The following is an 18,165-nucleotide window of genomic DNA, read 5'->3' as shown; positions in this document are numbered from 1 at the left end:
TTTTCTTATTTCTAATTTGCACATACTTGACCCGTACATACATAGTTGTCTATATTATATATTGTGTTTTTGCTGCTTTGTACATTGCCTATTTGGTTATTTGTTGTTATTCTTATATTATCTGTGTCCTGTCCTGTTGCTGTCTTTCTGTTGCACTGTGGAGGTTCTGTCACTACAACAAATTCCTCGTATGTGTAAACATACTTGGCCAATAAAGCTCATTCTCATTATAATTCTCATTCTCATTCATTTAATATTTGTTTTAAGATATTTGGATGTTCACTAGTATATAGCAATAGCAAAGGAAAATCTGAATGTGCTGTTTCTAGTTAAACATGGTGCCGATATGAAAAGAAGCACAAAAGACATTTGTTGTAAAGCATCTCTAGGGCCTTTTCTGGACTATGACTTCATCACTGAGACGAGCTTGTTTTTGGATCAGAGATTTGTTGAATCAGATCCATCTGAAGCGGCAGAATATTCGTTTGCTATTTATTGAGCAGATTATGCAGTGACCCAAAAAAAATTCAAAGATCTTCTTGCAGTAAATCTGCTTATGACTCCCATCTGTGAAGATTATCTCGTCATGATTTGATTATTTCCTTATGAAGAATAATAAAAAAAAAAAAAAAAAGAGTATGCAGTTAAGTTTGTAAACACATTAGTAACTGCATAACAATGTTTCAGGGTCATGTTAGTGACGTTTTCTTCAGAGTATGTGAAAATGTAGTTTAGACCTGACTGTAGAGGAAAGCATACAGTAAACACAGCTGTCCTTCACACATCTGCCAAACACACATTCCCTATAGAAATTAATTGATGAAATTGACCACAAGGATGACATTTCTACTGACATCATAGTGGAACTTATAAGAGGGTGTTACAATAAGTGCTTTGTAATCCATGAAATATTCCACTGGAGTGAATAGGTCGCTATGGAGATCTTGGATTTTTACTGTGTGTGAGTGTGTGTGTGTGTGTGTGTGTGTGTGTACAGTACTGGCCAAAAATTTGGAATTAAGATTTTTTAAATGTTTTTGAAAGAAGTCTCCTTTGCTCATCAAGGCTGCATTTATTTGATCAAAAATACAGTAAAAAATTAAAAATAGCTGTTTTCTATGTGAATATATTTTAAAATGTAATTTATTGCTGTGATCAAATCTACAGTGTTATTTTAGTATAATTGAGATACTGTTATAGCTTTTATTTTTATATTGTCTGTTTTCATCTAAAGTGTTTTAATTTTTATGTCTATTTGTAATTTTACATTTTATTTAAGTTTTAGTTTTACTTATTTTAGTGTATAAATTTAAACAAAATAAAATGAGAAATGTTGCCTTGCCAACTAACTTAAATAAACAACGTTTTTTTATTTCATTTAACTTTTATTTCAAGTAATGAAAAAGTGACGGTAAAGACATTTATAATGTTACATAAGATTTCTATTTCAAATAAATGCTGTTCTTTTGAACTTTCTATTCATCTGTGAATCCTGAAAAATAAAATGTATCCGTTTCCAAAAAATATTGTGCAGCACAACTGTGTTCAACATTGATAATAATCAGAGATGTTTGTTGAGCAGTAAATCAGTATATTATTATGATTTCTGAAGATCATGTGACACTGAAGACTGGAGTAATGATGCTGAAAATACAGCTGCACATCACAGGAATAAATTACAGTTTAACACATATTCACATAGAAAACAGATATTTTAAATTTTAATAATATTTCAAAATTTGTACTGTATTTTTGATCAAATAGATGCAGGCTTGGTGAGCAGTATTCAAAAATGCTAAATAATCTTAATTATTCCTATAACTTTTGACTGCTAGTGTATGTGGGTTTGTGTTCACTTGCATTTGACATTTACTGCCAAAATAATATGTGCATTTTTTTGCATTAAACTAGAAAAATGCAAACATGTTTTCACTGGTTTTCAAAGATGTTTGAACCCATGTGTGTGTTTGTGCATGCATGAGACTGATCTGTCAGTGTGTGCTCTCCATCCTCAGGAGAACGTGTCTCTGGCTGATATTCTGTGTCTGCGGGATGGTGGGCTGTCGGAGCAGGAGTTGTGGGCGGTGTGTGTGGAGTGTGTTCGTTCTCTCCAGAGCATTGGTCTCTCACCGCTCTTTCACACCCTCTGCGTGACGCCCGACACGCTGGCCTTCAACGCTCACGGAAATGTGTGCTTCATGGAGGAGCTCAACGGTGAGTCACCAGCGGCATGAGTCAAACTAACACTCAGCGCTCGCTTTAGTCACTGTTTCCCTGGCTTCATCGAAATATTGCTTTTAATGCACATCTCTAATGGACGCTTTTGACCGACGTGTTCTTTTGAAAGCACTGTGTCTTCTTGATAAGTGTGATTTTTCATGTGCACCTCACATGTGTGACACGCTGTACCATGGTGTAGATAATGAATGCATTAGTTTGCATAACGATTAACAGATACGACACCCTCCCACCAGTGTAAGACACATTATTAAAGGAATAGTTCAGCCAATAATGAAAATTTGCTGGTTTACACATCCTCAAGCCATCCAAGATGTACGTTACATTACATTTAGTCATTTAGCAGATGCTTTTATCCAAAGCGACTTACAAATGATATGTAGATGAGTTTGTTTCTGAGAAATGTGTCACTGCATCAGTGTCTCAGCAATGGATGCTCTGCAGTGAATGGGTGCCGTCAGAATGAGAGTCTGATAAAAACATCACAATAATCCACACCACTCCAGTCCATCAGTTAACATCTGGAGAAGACTAAAGCTCAAACACATCCAGCATTAAGATGTTTTTAACTCAAATACATAGAGTCCATAATTCATAACAACACTTCTTCCAGTGAATAAAAAACAAATGTATTTCTCATTGTTAATGTTAGTTAATGCATTAACTACTGGGACCTTATTGTAAAGCGTTACCTGTAATTTTACTGTAAAATTCTGTCAAATTTATGGTTTTTGCAAGTAAAAACTATCAATTACCATATAATTTACTATGAAAAACATTCACATTCACAGAAATCCCTGCGTGACACATCACATAGCATTATATTTTATATAAATAGGTGTTTTGTGTTGTGTTTTATGTTATAAGTTGTAAACGGGCCTAAAACTAACATTTTGCCACACCTGTCAAGAGTTTAAAAACTTGAGAGAATTTACCAGCCATAAATATTTTTTACCAGCCAAGAAACTGTATGTGCATTTCATTAAATAAAAAAAGAAAACGAACAAATTGTGAAACATATCATTGCAATTTGTTTTTATTATTATTATTAAGGTTTTTATTTACCTATTATTAGTAGTAGTAGTAGTATTATCATCATCATCATCAAATCATACAAATTAAACTAATTTTAAAATAAAAAATAATGTTAAAATAATTGTAATTATATAGTAAGATTTAATATATTGTTATTGTTATTTTATATAACAACAGTAAAATTTAAATACTAATATTTATGGTTGTTTTTCCTTCTTCTTTGCTTTCAAACCATAGAGATTTTGAACACGATTTTGATGTTTGAAAACATCAACAGTGCGTCAGATTGCATAATTATATAATTACAGTGCAGTCTTTGTGATTTGCTCATCACACTAAACCATATCATGTTCTCAGGCATTGTTAGACTTAATTAAAAGTGACCGGCCAGCAGCGTTTCATGTCCTCACCAACGCTGATTTTTACTCACGCTTGGTGAGTTTTAATTATAGTCTTAAAACAAACCGGCACCAATATGCCATGCTGTAATACATGAAACAGTGTGTTGTTTACAGTGTAACCCTTCTCTCTATGCCTGTAAAATCACAAATGTAAGATCAAAACCATCAAGAAAACAGGTCTAGATCTGCTTCAGGTCTCATAGGTGAAGATACGAAGGAGAACTACATAAAAACAAGCAGTGGTTTGGTCCTCCAGCTCGTTTCTCAAAGACAGCACCGCATGCTATCTAAATATACCGGCCGGCGTAACCCTGAGGAGTTTCTGGAGGATCTGACATACTCGGGAGGAGAGAGCCTGACCTACTTCAGCAGAAGCGTCTGGAGGAGGCCTAGTTAGACAGCACCTCACACTCTTGTTCACAGAGAAAGCACGCTCTTATTGATGAAGGCAGTGTAATTAAACATCACCGCCGGAGCGTTTGATCGTTCTGCGCTCTTGTGTCTGACTGCTCGTTCTGAAACTATTATTAGTTTGCATGCATTTGCATTTGCATTCATTCACGTATTATCAGTTTTTTGTTTTCTAGCTCATGATTTTTTACGTGACTTTTGCATGGACAAGCATCGCTCATGTTTGATTGTGTTTGTGAGAGTGTACGAATCTAGTTGATTTGTCTTTTGTCCTTTTTTCTCAGACGATCCTGACAGCTGTTTCGTTCCTCCAGAGCTGGATAAGACTGGAAGCACATTTGAGGTGAGAAAATATGAGTCCAGGAACTGCTTAGACTTGTTATGAATATGCATTACAAATATACGGTCATAATAATAACTTAAGTAAATATATCATGTTAATTGCATTAGACACCAAGGTTATTGTAGTTAAAACTAAAACCATAAAAAAACATTTCTGATGCCTGAAATAAAATAAAATCTTAAAAATATATATATTATTTCATGTCATTTTCATTTAGTTTCTTGATGTACTAAAATAACTAAAACTGATAAAATTTAATAAAAACTGTACATACCGGTACATATGAAAAATATAACCAATAAAAATGACAAAACACAACAAAATTACTAAACATTTAAGTAACATTAAAACAAAATGCAACAATAAAAACTAATTTAAAATATTAAAATAAACTATAATAGTATCTCAGTGATATTAAGGGCACTTTAAATACATTTTCTTTGCTTGTCATGTTAATTGCATTAGAAACCAAGATTATTATAGTTAACAAAACTAAAACCATTAAAAAAAAAAACATTATCTGAAATAAAATAAAATATATATATAAAAATATTTTTTTTTATTTCAGCTCGTTTATCGTTTATTTAGTTTAACAATGTACTAAAGATTGAAATAAAATGGTAATAAAACATTTATAAAATCTATACAGACATTAAATACACAAGAAAATAACTAAAACTGTCAAATTAAAACACAACAGAAAATATAAAAAATAATTCAAAATATAAAAAACTATAATAATATCTTAATGATACTAAAATAACAATGTTATTCTCAGTTGAAAAAAATGTATTCTTTGTTGAACTCTTTAGCTTTTCTCTGTTTCACAAGGTCAGAATCCATGCTTTCTCTATCGACAGAACAGAGACCTTTAAAACAGCAGTTATTTGCGCGCTTATGACGTGCTGTAAGAGATTATTTATTGGACATATAAAATGTTCATCAAGTTGCACGTTCTGTGTTGCCACATTAATATGCAAACTTATATTCTCATTTATTTAGCTTGCATGTTTTTAAATGCATGTATTTTTAAGAATATTCGATGATAAAATATATATAATCTGTAATATGTGTGAATGATGCTGTGATGAGCCGTCAGATCTGGATTGGGCTTTTCTGAGATACACAGATATGATATTATATGATTCATAAGCCCTGAGGACTGTGATCTTTGAGCCAAAACGCTCAACTTCCAGATAATTACACACACCAGCACAAAGATTTCCATGACATAATATCACATGCAAACAGCCCACTGGCTTCTATATTATATGTGGATATAATCATAACACTTTACAGTCCTAAACATGTAAGAACTACAAGCCAGAATGACTGTAGGTGGTTTGCATTGCTGAGATGAAAACACCTTACATGTTTCTTTCAGTGGGAATGAACAGCCTTTTATTTGAAACACTAGTCTATCATGTTTTCTGAAATACTGATGATCGGATGCATGCTATCATCAGCTATATGTAATCTTGAGATTCTTCTGGCCTTGTTTTAATGGAAAGGCTGATGTATTATAGGAGGCTGACTGAATGAGGCGTCAGGTTTGATGGACAGCAGACGGCTGCATGCTGACCAATAAAACAACTGATAAATGAGAAGAACATGCACTGTTTTTGTTGCAAAAAAAGTTGAGCAAACTTAAAGTTTAAGGCAACCAGATTTTTGAGTTTTCTTAACTTGTTGTTTTAAGTTTATACAACAAAACGTTGAGAAAACTCAAAAATGAAGCTGGTTGCCTTAAACGTTTAGGTTTGCTCAACTTTTTTTTTTACAATGTACAGTATCTGATAAAAACTGTGTTGGTTCATATGGAGGCCAGTCTCTCTCTCTCTCTCTCTCTCTCTCTCTCTCTCTCTCTGTCTTTTTGGCATGTTCATAACATAATTTTCATAATTTTCTAATTTAAATTTTATACTTCATATACTTATTTTTTTCATATGGAGGCCCTTTTTGAATTACATAATTTTAATAATTTACACATTTTAATTTTATACTTCGTTAATATTTTTTTTTAGATGGGTTTGGTCTTTTTCTTTTTTTGATGTTCATAACATAATTTTAATAATATTATTCACGTTCATTACATAATTTTTTTAATGTTAATGTTTATACTTCTTTTTTTGTTTCAGAGGAGACATTTTTTGCATGTTCATAACAATTTTAATAAATTTGTCTTATACATTTTTATCATTTATATATTTTTTACATTTATATAAGTTTTTAAAAACACCTTTCCCTCTATCTTTCTCTCCTTCACTTACTAGTTTGTACTTATTTGAACAATGACTGAGACTTGGTGTTACGAGCACTTCCTCTGTCTGACTGCCTCTTCAAGATTAATCGCTTCTTGTATTCCCCAATTATAAGTCGCTTTGGATAAAAGCGTCTGCCAAATGACTAAATGTAAATGTAATATTTTTACATAATCATTGTAATTTTAATAATTTTGTATGATCATTTTAATATTATACCTACTTTTTATATTTGATATACATTTCTTTTTTTTTCAAATGGAGGCCAAACTTTCTTCTTTTCTTTTTTTTTTTTTTTGCATGTTTATAGCATAATCGTATTTATTTACTTATTTATTTATTTGCATCTTCATTACATAATTTAAGTAACTTTATCGTTTTAATTTTATACTTCATATACTTTTTTTTTTTGTGCATGTTCATTGCATTATTTCAGTATTTCATTTCTAGGGTGACTTTGTTACATTGTGTCCTGGGACTGCAGATGAAAAATAGCCTTTGTTTTATTTACTAAATTAGTAAATACAATTTAAAAAAATACATTTGCATTTTTCATTGTACAAAATCAGACTGATAATGCATTAAAACTTCACATAACTGATTTTATCTAGTGGACCAAATGCAGGTTTGCAAACTGAAAATATTTAAAGGCTGGCAAGAAAACAGTTGGTGTTTTTTTTTCTTCTAAGTCTCTCTCTCTCTCTGTCTCAGGGTCACATGTTCTCGTTAGGCTCCACCCTCTGGGCGGCGCTGGATTCTGTGTCGGAGGCGGAGCTGAGTGAAGAGAGCAGGTGTTTGCTGAAGCAGATGCAGCGAGAGAAACCTGAGGATCGACCGCCACTCCAGGTTCATCACAGACTGAGTGGAAACACTTCTGCTTTTCTCATTGTTACTACAGCATAACCATTTGATTAAAAAGCTGCATTGAGACAAAACACACACACATATACACTCTTAAAAATAAAGCTTGTCTAAATGGTTCCATAAAGAACCTTTAACATCTGAAGATCCTTTTTGTTTCACAAAAGGTACTTTATGGCGAAAGAAGGTTCTTCAGATTATATAAAGGTAATAAAGAGATGGTTCTTTGTGGAACCAAAAATGGTTGTTCTATGGCATCGCAGTGAAGAACGTTCAGAGCACCTTTATTTTGAAGTATTTGGGGAGTAACTAGCTACATGTAATGGAATTATGTCATTTAATAAATAATTAAGAAATAATGTGTCATTACAGTTATGAAAATGTTAACAATTACAAAGGGGGTTACATCTGAATATATCCTACAGATTTGATTGATTTCTTTCATAAATTGCTCTAAAATATGAGACACCAATGTTTCAGGAGTTTAGTGCGCAGAATAGACACAAGCTTATTTGATAACTGGTTTATTTCCTAATTGGGTTTATATATATGCTTTATTTTTTTAAGATTAACAGTTTTTTCCCCAAGGCATTATTAGATGCCAGTGTTTCCTCTCATAACTATGCTATAGCTATTAAACTATTTCTTGCTATGATTTTAAATCTGTATTTAACCTCAGAAAGATCTCAAAGTAAGAAGAGGTGCTAAAGTCTGATTTTGTGGTGGCTGTGCTTTAAAATGTAATTATTTAATCTTGAAGGATTCTGAAAGTTTGTCAGTAATTAGTGTCGAGTAATGTAAGGTTAATAACCTTGTCTGCTTTAAATGTTTCAAACGATTAACAGTTTAGAAAACTTTCATTAGAAATTTAGAAAAGGAATCAAATGTAATCAGTTACATTACTTTACTAGTAATTGAGTTAACTATCGGGTAACTTGTAATCTGTAGCCTATTACATTTACAAAGTAACCTTCCCAACATTATATTTTATTTAGGCTTTAGTTAAACTAAATTAAAAAAGAGTAATGCTGCCTTGACAACTAGCTGAAATAGAATAAGTTTAAGCTTTTTTTCAGTTGTTGTCTATTTTATTTCAAGTAACGAAAATGTTTTTTTTTCATATAATTTTATTTTTAGTTTGTTAACTGCTTTCAGATGTCAGATATTTTTTAACAATTAAAATAAAACACTATAAAAAATTGAATAAATTGACCTCAGAGAATAATAAATAATGCACATTTTGTTAGTTTACCTGCATGTATTGCAACCATTAACTGACATCAAAGAATAATAAGAAAAATACGTTTTAATAATAAATAAGAAAAAGTAAGTAAATAGTTGTTTTTTTGTATATTTATTTTATTTGTATTATTTATTTTATTTTAGTGAATGTCTATATTGTTTCAAGTAACAAAAATGCTTTTATGGTTTTAGTTGAAACCCTGATAAGAACTTGATGAAAACATACTGTAAGTCAACTCGTTCTGAACTTATGACTTTCTGTGGAGATTTAAATAATTAAAATGCACAATATGAACATTTTAAGGGTGATTTGGTTTAATAAAGGACACAGATTTCCATCTTTGTTTAATGATATGTGAATAATAGCCTATTACATGTTATTCTGATGAGAACACATCCTGATGATCATGTTCTCCAGTGTGATTTAAGAGAGAGGTTCACTTACATTTGAGTGTTTCTCAACTCTCTCCATTAAAGTGTCCTTGACTGCTTCCTAGTGGTTATTCAAAGCTAGTGTACTTAAATGTTTAACGCACTTGGCTCTCAATTTAACAAGTTCGCTCAGGTTCACATGACATGCTAACAAATAAAACATTGCATGTTTTTTAGTAAGTGTTTTATTTTGATTTGTTTTTATTTAAAAAAATTTGTTTAAATTTTATGTGATTTGTGATTTAATTAATTATGGCTTTCATCAACTTACAACCCCCTGCAGAAGGGTTATCATATAACTAAAGCTAAAACATACGAAAGTTACTTAAAATAAAATTAAGGTAAAATATAACCAAATAAACAAAGGTTGCTTGAAATAAAATAAAATAAATGTAAAATAAAATATACAAATTTTAACTTATTTTATTCCAGCTAATTGCAAAGGTAACATTTCACATTTTCACATTTATTTTTTAATTTTTTTAGTTTAACTTGAAGTACTAAAATTCAAGAAACTAAATGTAAATAATAAAAACGGTAACACTTTACAATAAGTTGTCATTTATTAACATCAGTTAATGTATTGACTAACATGAACAAGCAATGAACAATGCATTTATTACACTATTTATTAATCTAATGTTAGTTAATGAAAATACAGTTTTTCATGTTAGTTCACAGAGCATTAACTAATGTTAACAAACACTACTTGTGATTTTAATAATGCATTATTAAATGCTGAAATTAACATTAAGATTCATAAATGCTATAGAAGTATTGGTCATTCTTAGTTCATGTTTACTAATGTTGTTAACTAATGAACCTTATTGTAAAGTGTTACCATAAAAACTAAATAGACATGTTTAAAAGAAAATAATAAAAATGACAAAAACACACTAAAATGACTAAAACTTTAACTACAATTAAAGTGAAAAGAGAAAATACAAAAATAAAATGTAATAAAAAAACAGATCTCTTGCAATCTGCTCTAAATGATGAAAATGTTTTTCACTACGGTTTCTTCATATATGGATGAATCATATCATGATTCATCAAACCGTCCTTGATCTTTTGAGGCGAGAGCTTGATGAAAACGTACTGTAAGGACATTTACTGAAACCATTCTGAACCTCAGTGCATTTCTGTAGAGAATTAAATAATTAAAATGTACAATATGAACCAGGGTGATTTGACTTATAAAGAGGCAGATTTCTCCCATTGTTTAATGACAATATTGTGTCTTATTTTGTCAGGATGCTCTCTCTCAGGCGGAGGCTGTGCTCGGCGACGTCTCGCCCACAACCGTCTGCCGCAAACTGTCTGCCATCGGCCGAAGAGTCCTGTCCATCGAGTCCATCGCTGCTCTGCAAGGTGTGATTGCACAGCGCTCTCATGCTGTCAGTCCTCTGGCTTGTGTTCCCGCCTCATGTGTCCTTATTTGGTTTGTTTCCTGTCCTTGTTAAGTGTGATTATCAGTTAATTATTGTCCTGCTGTGTTTTAGTAATTATCTATGATTATGTATTTATAGTCCTGTCTGTTCAGTTAGGTTTTGTTCTGGTCTACTCGTTACTCCCTTGTGTTTCTGTCTGTGTCTACCTTGCCTGGTCTTGCCCTGCCTTGTCTGGAGTCATTAAAGACTGGTATTTTGAGTGTTCCTCGTTCCTCCCTGCTGTGTGCACCGTGACACATACACTGTGTGCAGAATTATCAGGCATACTAATATTCTGGTCATATTTGTTTTTCCAAGCACAGTTTACCAATTCCAAACCACATCAATCTTAATAACTACTATTGATTTTGTATTTAATCATTTATAAGTGATATGTGATTGTTCTTGAAGGCTGAAAAACTCCTTATATTCAGGTGGGTTATTATTAGGCATGATTTCTTTTACATATTAACAGCAGAAGAATTAAGATTTAAGCTGAAGAATTATGTGTAAGTAAGTTTTAGGAACTCATCTTTAGTCCATCTCCTATCCTGAAAAGTCTGTCTTGCAGAGATTGAGTAAAATGAGCTCCTAAAACTTACTGCCAGATTCTGGAAGATAAACTCTTCAAGCAGTGGTGCCAGAGGATGTGGTGCTGGTCCTTCAAGAGTTACTCTCAACTTATCTGTCCATAAAGCCTTTAAAAAAATCAGGCTTCATATATTTCACAATACTTCAGCATGTTTTGCTTATTAAGTGATGGTAATTTTTTAGGATTTTTTACCCAAGCAAAGTCTCTGAGAACCTGACACATTGTAATTCTGGAGACTCCAGGAAGGTTGCAGTTCTGGAAAATGGTGGCGTTGGAGATTAAACGGTCCCTGATGGTTTTACACACAATTCTTCACCTTAATTCTTATGCTGTTAACATGCGTTTTCTTCTCCACCTGTTTTTTTCTGACCATGCTGACCCAGTGAGCATTTCGCTGACCAATGGTCATGCCTTAACTTTGCAATTTCTGTATTGCATCCTTCTCATGGGCATTTAATAATTTTTGACTTTTCAGTCCGAGTTAAACTTCTTTTTTGGCTCATATTATCTGTAAAAGAAAACATGCCTAATAATAACCCACCTGAATATAAGGAGTTTTTTCAGCCTTCATATACAATTATATATCACGTATAAATGAGTAAATACAAAATTAATAGTTGTTAAGATTGATGTGGTTTGGAATTATTAAAATGTGCTTGGAAAAAAATATGACCAGAATATCAACATGCCTGATAATTATGCACACAGTGTAATGCGGTGCATTGTGAGGGAACTGCAGGGGGTTTGTGAGCTCATAATTAAATCCCTTTTTTTTTGTCTTAAACATTTATAAAAAACAATTTAAATAAAACACTATAAAAATATAATGAATAAAAGAATGTTTTATTTGTTTACCTGCCTGCCATGTGACTATTAACTGATATCGGAGAACAATAAATAATAAAAAATATATAATAAATAATAATAAAAAATATAACTGACATCAGATAATTATAAATAATAATAAATATAAATAATAATAATAATAAAAAATTGTTAACGGTCACAAGCCATGTGACCGTTAACCGACATCAGAGAATAATGAATAATCATAATAATACATTTATTTTTTTACCTGCTTGTCATTAACTGACATCAGAGAATAATAAATAATAATAAAAAAATATATTTTAATACATTTTGTTTATTTGCATGACCATTAACTGACTTCAGAGAATAAGTAATAAAAATGAATAAATAATAAAATAATTTAAAATATTTTATTTCTTTACTTGCATGTCATTCAACCATTAACTGACATCAGAGAATAATACAAAGTAAAAAATATAAAAAATAATAGAAATATATTTATTTTTGAAATATGAAATTTGTTTACCTGCTTGTCATGCAACCTTTAACTGATATTAGAAAATAATAAATAATACAAAATATAATAATTAAAAAAATTGTTTACTTGCATGCCATGTGACCATTAACTGACACATGATAATAAATCATAAAAATATTTTTAAGAAATTATTTGTTTACCTGCATGTCATGTGATCATTATCTCACATTAGTGAATAATATATTTAAAAGTATATATAATAAGTAATTTAAAAATATATTTTCAAATCTTTTCTGTTTGTTCACAGATGGATGGGAGAAATCCAGTTTCCAGTTTCTGGATCACAAAGCCTGGAGATCAAACTCCACGGAGAATCCCACCGGCGATCGGAGCATGATCAGAAACTACTCTGCCGATTCGTACGACGGTGAGGATCTGCTGCTGAGACGCAGAGGTCTGCTCTGTAACGGCTCTCCGTGGTCCGGAGGTTCGGACAGCAGGTCTCAGAACAGTTCTCCGGTGCACAGGAGGAGTCAGGAGAGGAGGCCTGGGAGAGCCAGGAGAGCCCTGAACCGCTCCTGCTCGGTCCCGGACTCCAACAACCCTCCGGCGCTCAGCCCGCCGTCCCACACAGCCATCAGCATGATGATGGCCGACCTGTCCGAGATCACGGAGGAGGAGAGCTGGAGCGGGAGACTGCGGCGACCCAAAGCCAGGGAGGACCAGGAATCGGGTATACCGTCTGAACCCGATGAATGCGAGATGGATCAAACTGAAGCTGTGGACACTCAAAACCCAACGGCCTCAGAAGACAGAGAAACGCACGCAGACACAGACCTGCGCAGATCCAACCACATTAACAAAACTCTGTTGTGCCTGAATGAGGAATCTCACAATCAGGTGCGTTTGATGATGCAAAACAGACAAAATATGACTTTTTTCTTAATTTAAGGCAAAACACTACAGGTAAAGCAATTGTTTTTTCATGCACTGGTCAATTTTTACTGTGTCGTGCCTGAATGTGGAATCTCACAATCAGGTGCGTTTGTAGGGATGCACCGATACCGATACCGATACTGGTATCGGGCCGATACTGCGCTCCTGTACTCGTTAAAATGCCCCGATACCAAACGCCAATACCACACAGCATGTGATAAGTGCCATATTCAGACAAATAAATAACAGACAACAGAACAACAGACAGCAGAATGGAGTTATTAGAGATTAAGGATGTCTACGAAGTGTATGCATGCAATGAAATTAATGTTAAACATTCAGTATTGACGCCTGTATAGCTGATGTGCGCGAGCTGATGGGCTAAGCAAAGCACGCTGAGTGGATTGAGCGCGGGGCGGCGCAGATGAGCGAGCTCGTCGAGTGAATATCCCTTTCTCACAGACATCACTGGATAGTTTGTAGTTCGGTCGGATATGTCAAAAACAAGTAAGTAAAACAATACACGAGTTACTTAACGGTAGGGAGGGAGGGAGAGAGAGAGAGCGTGCGCGTACTTCTGTTGTATGATCTTTATTGATGTTCGCTCACTTGGCACAAGCATCATTTGGCTTAAAACTAAATCGTAAATATATGACAATTTATAGGGGTATTCACTATAAACCACCATTTATTTTCAACCTTAAGCATACACGCCATTCTGGTGAAAGTGAAACTAACAGCTTATGCGCTATGTTCTGTACTTGTCTCTCTCATTCTGCACCAGTACGTTTCAGATGAAAAAAGCAACTTTTATTTCTGAAAATATCACAGTTAGGAGATTTATAACGAGTGGTTCCCTGCATTATTACAGCAAAACGCGTAATTACAGTAATGAGCCGCTGCAATGGAGCAGCTCTAATGCTATTAAATTAAAGATGATGTAGCATAGAGCAAAAAAAATGAACAGTGAAAGTAACAAAAACTTGTAAAATACATTTTAATGGCCATAATTAAGTGTGAAAATAACCGAAGATATTATACAGTCAAATCAAAATAAAGTAAACTGTGACACATTATAACTAAAAATTCTTCATACAGTGGACTACCAGTAAAATTGATACAAATTTGGGACAAAAATTTGTTCAGGCCGAGTCTGGGGAAAAAAACTGAAGTTCAGGTTTGCATGAAGCTGGTTTGCAGCACGCCCAGGAGACTACAGGCTCATTAAGGCTAAGGGTGGCCCGACAGAGTGTTGATAGTTGTGTAAATATTGTCATTGATTGTCTTCCTCTGCACAACAACGTAACAACCGTGATGATGTGAGAAATTTTAAAGGTGTTTGAGTAAATTTTGGTTTGACTGTATTTATTTGATAAATGAAGTTAACCAATTAACATTATACATACACTCTTTGTTTCTGTACCCAATATTTGAAAAATGTACAAATGCAATGAAAATATCAGTATCGGTACTCGGTATCGGCAAGAACCAAAAATAAAAGTATCGGTATCGGGCGAGTACTGGAAAAAGTGGTATCGGTGCATCCCTATGCGTTTGAAGATGAAAAACAGCCAGAAGAAGAGTTTTTCCTTCATTTAAGGCAAGACACTTTAGGTGAAGCAATTGTTTTTTCGTGCACTGGTCAATTTTTACTGTGTTGTGCCTGAATGAGGAATATCACAATCAGGTGCGTTTGATGATGCAAAACAGCCAAAATATGACTTTTTTGTTCATTTGATGATGCAAAGCAGCCAAAATATGATGTTTTTGGTCATTTAAGGCGAGACACTGTTTTTGCTTTTTATTTTGCTTTCATAACATGCCGCCTTTGTGTTGAAGCTTGTTTCTGTCATGGAATGCAAAGTTTTTAAAAAGTAATTGGGACTTTTTATCTCACAATTTGAATTATTTTCTTGCAATTCTGAGTTTCTCACCGTTTTATTTTTTTCTCATATTCCTGAGAAGAAAGGTCTGAATTATGAAATACTTGCAATTACGAGATATAAAGTCAGAATTGTGGGATATAAACCCTGAATTCTGAGAAGAAATTGTGAGAAAAAAAAGTCCCAAATCTCTTCTTTTTTGTTTTTTTTATTCCATGATGGGAACTAAAAAACAGAATTGCAAGATGTAAACTCTGAAATCAAAGAAATAAAATTGAGAGATAAAAAGTTACAATTGCTTATTTTTTTTATTCTATGGCAGAAATCCACTTCCATATCTTTCAGACTAGTGAAAGAAAACATCCAAAATACACATTTAAGTGTTTATTTTATTGCACTTTATCAATTTGCATCTGTAGATTTCAGTTTTAATGCATTTCTTTAAACACCGTGAGTTTTTTCTCCACTTCAGTAGTACTTCCACACACCAAACCTTCCTGTCTATATTCTGAAGGTGTCTGTTCGTATAACATTCCCCTGATTTCATTATTATATCTTTAAAGGCTGTTTTCTCAAAATAAGTTTCTTTCTCCAGTTTCTGTTCTGGAAATGTATGCAAATTAATACATATTTAATAAGATAATGCCCCATTTGCATTTTTAAATCAGATAACAAAACAGTTGTCTTAATGTACTGGGGGAAAGTATGTATTAGTTCAATATGTTGATGTAAAATGAATGAATATGTTTTGTTTTACTCAGTGGATCTCTTTGCGGGAGCTGCTCTCGTGCTCGGGTCAGCCGTTCTCGGTGAATGAGCTTTGGGCTTTATGCTACACGTGTCTCTCCACGCTGCAGACATATATCGACCTCCCAGGTCAGTCGGGTACATCAAAGATACTTTGCTTTGTCTTTATTTAGGTATTATGTCCATAATAACTTTAGTATATAATTCACCCAAAAATGAAAATTGTCATCATTTACACACACTTAAGTTGTTTCAAACCTGTATGAGTTTCTATCTTCTGTGGAACATTAAAGAAAATATTTTGAAGAATGTTGGTAAGCAAACAGTTGCCGGTAGCCATTGACTTCCATAGTATTTGTTTTTCCATACTATGGGAGTGAGTGAGGACCAGCAACTGTTTGATTACCAACATTCTTCAAAATATTGCATTTAATGTTCCACAGAAGGAAGGAATTCATATATGTTTGGAACAACATATATACTTTACATTCAGCACTATGAAAATAATATACAAAACAATGCATTAATATAAACTGGAATAATTGAGATTTTTGAAAGAATGGTGAGCCTCTTCTGCTCACCAAGGCTGCATTTATTTGATCAAAAATACAGTAAAAATTGTGAAATATTATCACAATTTAAAATGAACTGTTTGTGTGAATCTGTTAAAATGCTATTTATTTCAAAACTGAATGTTCAGCATCATTGCTCCAGTCTTCAGTGTCCTTCAGATCCTTCAGAAATCATTCTAATATGCTGATTAGTTTTTTTTAAAGTGACTTGACATCCCTATAAACTTTAACCTAAAATGTTGAATGTTATTTGCCAACTATGCACATTCAGACAGTTAGAGAGTGTTACAAACCATCTCCATTTAACACAAACTAAGACTGGTATTTATTTAGCAACCGTTTGCTCCATGTTTATGTGATCTCTAGTGGCTCCTGTTTGAGAAGCATAACTGTGCTCTATATTACATTAGACTACCTGTGTCTGGACTCTGTGTATGTGGGCTGTGAAGGAGAGATGCTGTTTCTGAGACCTAAAAACTCAGGTAAAGGAACTACAGAACATCTCATTACCATCACAGCTCAACAGCTGCCAACGAAGAGTCAGTATTAGATGCAACACACAGCAACTTTACATGTAGAATAACTCAACACTTGCATGTTCTTAAGTGAATGCAGTTATTATAATTGTTATTAGTTCATTAATTCTGTTCCTGTTGTCTTCTCAGCCTCCTGTGATGCATTTTTTCTGGCTCCTGAGTTTCAAGAACATGGAATTGTGACGGAAAAGGTTTGTTGCTGTCTAGTAGATGTCGTCTGTTTAAACGAATGTGGTTTACAGTGTGTTTTTGCTCGTCTCTAGGCGTGTGTGTATGGGGTAGCAGCTGTTCTCTGGGCTACAGCCAAATTTCATTTGTCTCCTAATCAAAAGCTGGCCATGCCGAGAAAACTCAAGAGACTTCTGCTTGAGATGGCCAAAAGAACTCCAATCGAAAGACCTTCTATTGAAATGGCGAAAAAGGTACTTGAGAATGATTTATTTAGTCTTTAAAAAATGTGCAGTCATGCTTAAAGTAATATTTCACTCCAAAATATGGGATAAGATTATATAAGAGTTTTATATTTATTATAACAAAAAATAAAACAGTAATAAAACTCGTCTGGACAGAGTGTAGAGATGAAGTTCAGAGAGGTAGACAGGGGCTAGGTTGTGTAGGGATTTATATACAAAGAAGTCTATTCTCTGACAAACCGGCAACCAGTGTAAGGATTTAAGAACTGGGGTGATGTGTTCATGTTTAGGACACTTTAAAAGAAGTCTGGCCGCAGCATTCTGAACAACCTGAAGACGTGCAATTTGACACTTTGATATACCGTGAACAGCCATTTCTAGAGTTTTAGGAGTGAGCAAATATTTAATTTTGGACTGTAAGCAAAGCTAATAAAAACTGGATCCGATAACAGAAGAGATATGTTTATCAAATTTTAAATGCTGGTCAACAAGAACTCCTAGGAGGATCTAAAAACGGATAAACTTTCTAACTCAGGGCTTATAC

General features: G+C 33.3%; 1 protein-coding gene across 1 annotated transcript in view; it reads left to right on the top strand.

Moving 5' to 3' along the window:
* LOC306882589 (kinase non-catalytic C-lobe domain-containing protein 1-like) overlaps nt 1-18,165 on the top strand; it is a gene marked incomplete at its 3' end in the record, with an annotated part of 51,229 nt that overhangs the window by 5,232 nt on the left and 27,832 nt on the right. Inside the window, exons 2-10 of the mRNA XM_079437308.1 lie at nt 2,016-2,214; nt 4,370-4,428; nt 7,401-7,535; nt 10,478-10,595; nt 12,842-13,434; nt 16,115-16,229; nt 17,083-17,154; nt 17,338-17,399; nt 17,472-17,630. Coding sequence (XP_079293434.1) covers nt 2,016-2,214; nt 4,370-4,428; nt 7,401-7,535; nt 10,478-10,595; nt 12,842-13,434; nt 16,115-16,229; nt 17,083-17,154; nt 17,338-17,399; nt 17,472-17,630 — 1,512 coding nt within the window. The remainder of the gene's footprint in view (nt 1-2,015; nt 2,215-4,369; nt 4,429-7,400; nt 7,536-10,477; nt 10,596-12,841; nt 13,435-16,114; nt 16,230-17,082; nt 17,155-17,337; nt 17,400-17,471; nt 17,631-18,165) is intronic.

This window comes from Barbus barbus (genome assembly GCF_936440315.1).
Source record: "Barbus barbus genome assembly, chromosome: 16".
Classification (NCBI taxonomy): Eukaryota; Metazoa; Chordata; class Actinopteri; order Cypriniformes; family Cyprinidae; genus Barbus; species Barbus barbus.
The sequence above is the reverse complement of the archived record's forward strand: the minus strand, read 5'-3'. Positions and strand labels throughout refer to the sequence as shown.